Raw genomic sequence first — 4,907 nt, forward strand, 5'->3', positions numbered from 1 at the left:
GCTAATCGTGGGCCGCGCGCGCACAAAGACTGTGCTGTGCTACCAGCCTGCCGCGATTCCGGGCGTGGGAATGCCCGGGGAATTTTTTTATAATTTTTTATTTTTTTACACTTCACGGCTCGCACCGAAAGATTCTGTGACAAAGGAAGTCGGGGGCCCGGGCAGCCCGTATCTGCAGTTGCGTCGCTTGTGTAACGCGACACATGGCCATATCGGACGCCATGCGCAAAATATCCCAACTGGTAACATGCATTCAGCAGAGAGCAAAGATAACACGTTCGCATCCAAAGGCCGTAAACCTACAGCATAGCCTCAAGATTCAAGAGTCCTGGAGGAACTGTTCTTCGGTCGGCAGTCATTGTCCGAGAGAGTAGCAGTCCGTGCCGGGGCTTTCAGATTCCCAGGCAGCCGGACACTCTCCAACTGGCCAAGGTCGCATTTTGTTGTGTTGGGGCGGGATCCTGTATCGGTGAATGAGCGGGAGGAGAACAGGCCTCTCACCCACGACGGCCACCAAACTTCATCAACACACTTATGCGAATCCTCGCAAAGGTCTCAATTCCCATCTTCGCCCTCTTGTCCATAATTCCCGCGTTGACCGCGTCCCACCGAATCAACATCGCTTCACTCATCCGTTCCCTTTGAATTAATAGCGAGTCGTCAATTATTACTGAGAGCCTGAGGCGCATCTGGGTGCGATCGCCCGCTACCACACACCCTATCTAATGGATCTGTCTTATGCCATTATAGTGGAAATGCTGTGGACCTGGGTGGTATGTAGGTACACCACTTTTTTCCCATAAGCTTGCTCATAACCTTGATTTTCATTGTTCTCCTTAGACTTGAGTGATTGAATCCTTCTTGTTCCCACTTTATGTGATGAGAATCGAGATTGGCGGCCGCCTTTACCCTGCCAGGCGTGCCAGGCTTACCTTAGGCTCGCCGTAGGTGAAGTGAGAGGTACCCACTGCGGTGACTCCTAAGGTGTCATCGACCTGAAGCTCACCTTGAACCTGAACTTGTGGGTTCCTACCAACAACACCTACGGATACTACTGCTTTGATACACGGACGGCTCTCACACTTTACTTGTCCGTACATGGCGAAATTGTAGAAAAAGAGACAGCCAAGGACTCACGGACAGATTCTGAGTCCTGTTCCTCCCGGTCAATCGGGGCTGCCATCTAGTATTCGCCCTTGGAGGCCCATCTTCCTGCTCGTGCCTCATCATCACACACATGGTACTTTATGACTTGATCACACATGATGACGCAGAAGGGATGACATGTTCGACTCACGGCAGATCAGGTATAAGACACAAATGACATCGCCACAATCAATCAGTGCTCCAAAAGCATGGTTTTTTTCCATAATGAAACAATCAACAAATATTCCCCATGCTTACTCTCCCTCGCCGCCCCACGAGGTCTTTCTTCAACTCTATATTCGATGCGGGACAGTCTCACACACCCGGTTCGGAGGGGAAGGGGGCGAATTGGTCTCATTTGTGACTTACCCCAGCTTGTGCAGCCCGAGACCTATTTTTGAAGAGAAGAAAAAAAGAAGCAACACGCACGACAGAGTCACGGGGCCTAGTTATCTTGTGTATCTGTAACACTGAGATCTCCGCCGCCTTTAATGAAAGGCTGATGTATTTGATGAAGCTCTCAATCTTACTATCCAATTGACAGTGCATCTTGCCGAAATCAAAGGGCTTGGGCAAATAAATTTTGTGATGGGAACGAAAGTAAGCAAAGCAAGAAATGCCGGATACTAGCAGATGCCCAGAGGTGCCGGTGGCAAAGCCCTGCGCCCGAACAATCATCAGAAAGTAGCATTGCATCCAGTATCATTAGAGAAACCTGGCAAAGGTAAACAAAACGTAGAAAAAGGCTTCGCGACGATCCCGTGAAATGGGATGGTGATTCGACGAGCTACGGCCGGATCCCAAGGTCCCCAGTCTTCCGACCCTTGATTCTTGGCTCCAGGCTGTCACAGCTGGTTTTTGCTGCCACCCGACGCTGTAATAATACACCAGTCGCCTGTCGCAGGGTTGTCTCTGCTGGGTTTATCGATTCTAGGCCCTTGTTATTGTTGTACAGGTGCTGGCCGGGCGCTGTGATAAGCCAGCCAACTTACCCAAGATGTCAAGGCAGAACCTGAACTTGGAAATGCCGTATCTGCAGACTGTGGGAGCCACGGCCCACGAACGCTGAAGGTGAGTAGCATGCGCCGTCTGACAGCAGCTGGCTGGTGTCGGTTGCAGTGCTGGTGATGACTGCATCGGCCATATACCTGCCTTAAGTCTTGGGAATACAGGGATCTCAAGCTGCCGGCAGTGGCATGGCTCTGATGTTAGCTGCCTCTTGGAAGTTTCGACGCTGGGAAGCAATCAGGCAAGCCGCAGATAAACTCATGGTGGACAACGATTGATCGAGTGATACGAAAGTGGTTATGCAAGTTTTCAAATTCATTAGATGGTAGTAAGTTTGCATCTCCCAATATCCTAATCATAACCCAAGATATTGTCATCAAATACATGTGCTCAAAGCACCTGGGCAAGTAACCCCAAGTTGGTATTCCAGAGTAATCGCCTTCCGTTGTAAAAGCCGCACCGCGCGCCCGTCATCTATCCCAATTGTGCATGTAGCCGTCTATATGTAAATGTGCGGAAAAGTCAAAAAGAGAAATGGCCGTTCGAGTGGGCTTTTACAGCTCCTCGTTGCCGTCACACTGTTGCCACATGGAAACCTTCTGGACAGTGAGCTCGGGCTGAGTCCACGTGGGGTACCACTGATCGCGGGCATTCCAGAAGTCCTTCTTGGCGTTGGGGCTGCTTCCAACCCACGGCTTGCCAGACTGGCCATCTTCGAACCAGCCATTGGTACCGCCAACGGCCACGTTGATGATGAGATAGAACTTCTGGTCAAAGGGGGTGTTAGATCGGCCGGTTTGACTCCAGACATCCTCCAAGCGGGAACCGTTAGAGTTGGTCTGGGGGAAGTCGCCACGCTTCCACATGGGCTCGTCAAAGTTGGTGTAGAGAACCTGAAGCAGGCGACTGTTGACGTAGGTGAAGAGGTACTTCTGGGACCATTCCAGACCGAAAGTGTTGAACTCATCACCATAGGTCGTATGCAGAGCCTGACGTTTGTTGTTGGTCCTCCACCAGGCATCGTTTGCCTGGTCGGGGCCCCAGTGCAGGGCAGAGGAGACGATGTTGTTACCGCCCTGGGCATAGGTCCAGTTGTTACCGCGAGACTCCATGATATCAATCTCACCCGAGAGGGGCCAGGCACCGTAGGTATCCTCAACGGGCATCATCCAGATAGCGGGCCAGAGCCAATCACCCTTGGGCAGCTTGGCGACGACCTCAACGCGGCCATACTTGAGAGTGGCACCCTTTTTGGTGTTGATACGACCAGACTTGGTAGGGGGTACAATGGAAGAGTTGCCAGACGTAGTGTTGGTGGCAGTAACACAGGCGGAGAACTCGGTGGAAGTGCAAGTTCCATCCTTGAGCAAGTCAATCTCGGTGTCCTTCTCAATGAGAGCGGAGTCTTGGAGAGTGGGACGGATGACCAAATTGCCATCCTTGAGGAAGACGTTCTCGTTGTCGGCAGTGGTCATCTGGAATTCGCCATTGCTGGAATTTAATTAGCGTGATGCGGGGTTGAGGAATGTGAGTAGGGAAACGTACCCAAAGCCGCCGACTTGCACCTCCTGTGTCCAAATGTTTGTGTCCAGGCTGCTGCCGGAGAAATCCTCCATGAGCACAGGGCAGTACTTGTGCTTGACGACACTTCTGATACCGTCCCAGACGAGAAAGCCAGAGACGGCAAGACCGATGAAGATACCGACGATAGGAATGATGGTGACCCATTTCTCCTTGGGGTCGGCCTTGTCCAACCAAGGCTTCTCGATATCCTCCTTGCGGATACGTCTGGAGTGGAAGTACCGCTGAGATCGCTCATCGAAGCGTGCGCCAATGGCACTGGACGAGCCGAAACTCGAGGCAGGTCGGGAAACGGCAGGCGTGCCGAATGGATTCGTGCCCATTGGTGTACCGGCCATGGGGCCTCTCTGAGAAGCTTGGGACTCGACACCATCGCCAAAGGGATTACGGCTGTTCTCAGTGTTGGGCGTGCCGGGGCGAAGAGGGGTTCCAGCAGCGGTGGTGGCCTGTGAAGGCATTCCAGCTGCTGGGCGGGAGTAGTAGCCCTGGTTGTACTGGTCCTGATCCATGATGGGTTATAGACGAGGGCTGAAGTTGGCGAGAAAAGTGAATGGCCTTGCGGCTTGTCGCAGGGAGATAGGACGTGATCCTCGAGGTAGTCGATGGTAAGCAAGCGTGGGTTTAACGAATGTAGAGCCGCGAATTGTCAATGGATTTGCCGGTTGTCGCAATACCAGTACAGATGAGTAGACGCTCTCAACGGCAGTGAGAAAGAGCGGCAAGGGAAAGATTTGTAGTGTTCCCAACGACGGACAAGGCGAAGGAGAGAAGAAAGAAATCCCAGCTGGGCTTGAAGGAAAAAGGCGAGACCGGGGAGGTAAAAGGCAAGGTCAGGGACTCAGGTCGCCGCCAACGGGACAAGACGCAGGCAGATCAAAGGCGCTCTTGCTCCTCCTGGGCGAACTAAGATGAGGAAGGTCAAGTGCGATTCGGGTACCTCTGCCAATGTACTTTTTTGCTCATTCTGCTCATTTTGGGAGGTGTGACCTTTGACAGTGCTTATCTCAGCCATCTCGCGTAGTTTCATACAGTACGACGGAAAACTCGAATCAGCGCCCAAACCGCTACCTCACAGCGAGGCTTCAGCCGTCGAGACCCCTAATTCAGCCACGCTAGAAATCATCTCCCGATCCCGCGCACTGTACGTACCGAAGTCCATGTCCCCGTCCTTC

The 4,907-nt window shown here is 52.4% G+C and overlaps 1 protein-coding gene across 1 annotated transcript; it reads right to left on the reverse strand.

Moving 5' to 3' along the window:
* Nucleotides 1–2,708: 2,708 nt before the first annotated feature.
* On the reverse strand, nucleotides 2,709–4,244 carry N0V96_011469 (uncharacterized protein; the record flags this gene model as incomplete). The annotated part of the gene is made up of 2 exons (XM_053192123.2): nucleotides 2,709–3,645; nucleotides 3,700–4,244. The coding sequence occupies 2 exons, from the start codon at nucleotides 4,242–4,244 to the stop codon at nucleotides 2,709–2,711; spliced, it is 1,482 nt and encodes a 493-aa protein (XP_053050287.1).
* Between the last annotated feature and the right edge of the window lie 663 nt (nucleotides 4,245–4,907).

The sequence above is a fragment of the Colletotrichum fioriniae genome (assembly GCF_027942845.1).
Source record: "Colletotrichum fioriniae strain IMI 355084 chromosome Unknown scaffold_17, whole genome shotgun sequence".
NCBI lineage: Eukaryota > Fungi > Ascomycota > Sordariomycetes > Glomerellales > Glomerellaceae > Colletotrichum > Colletotrichum fioriniae.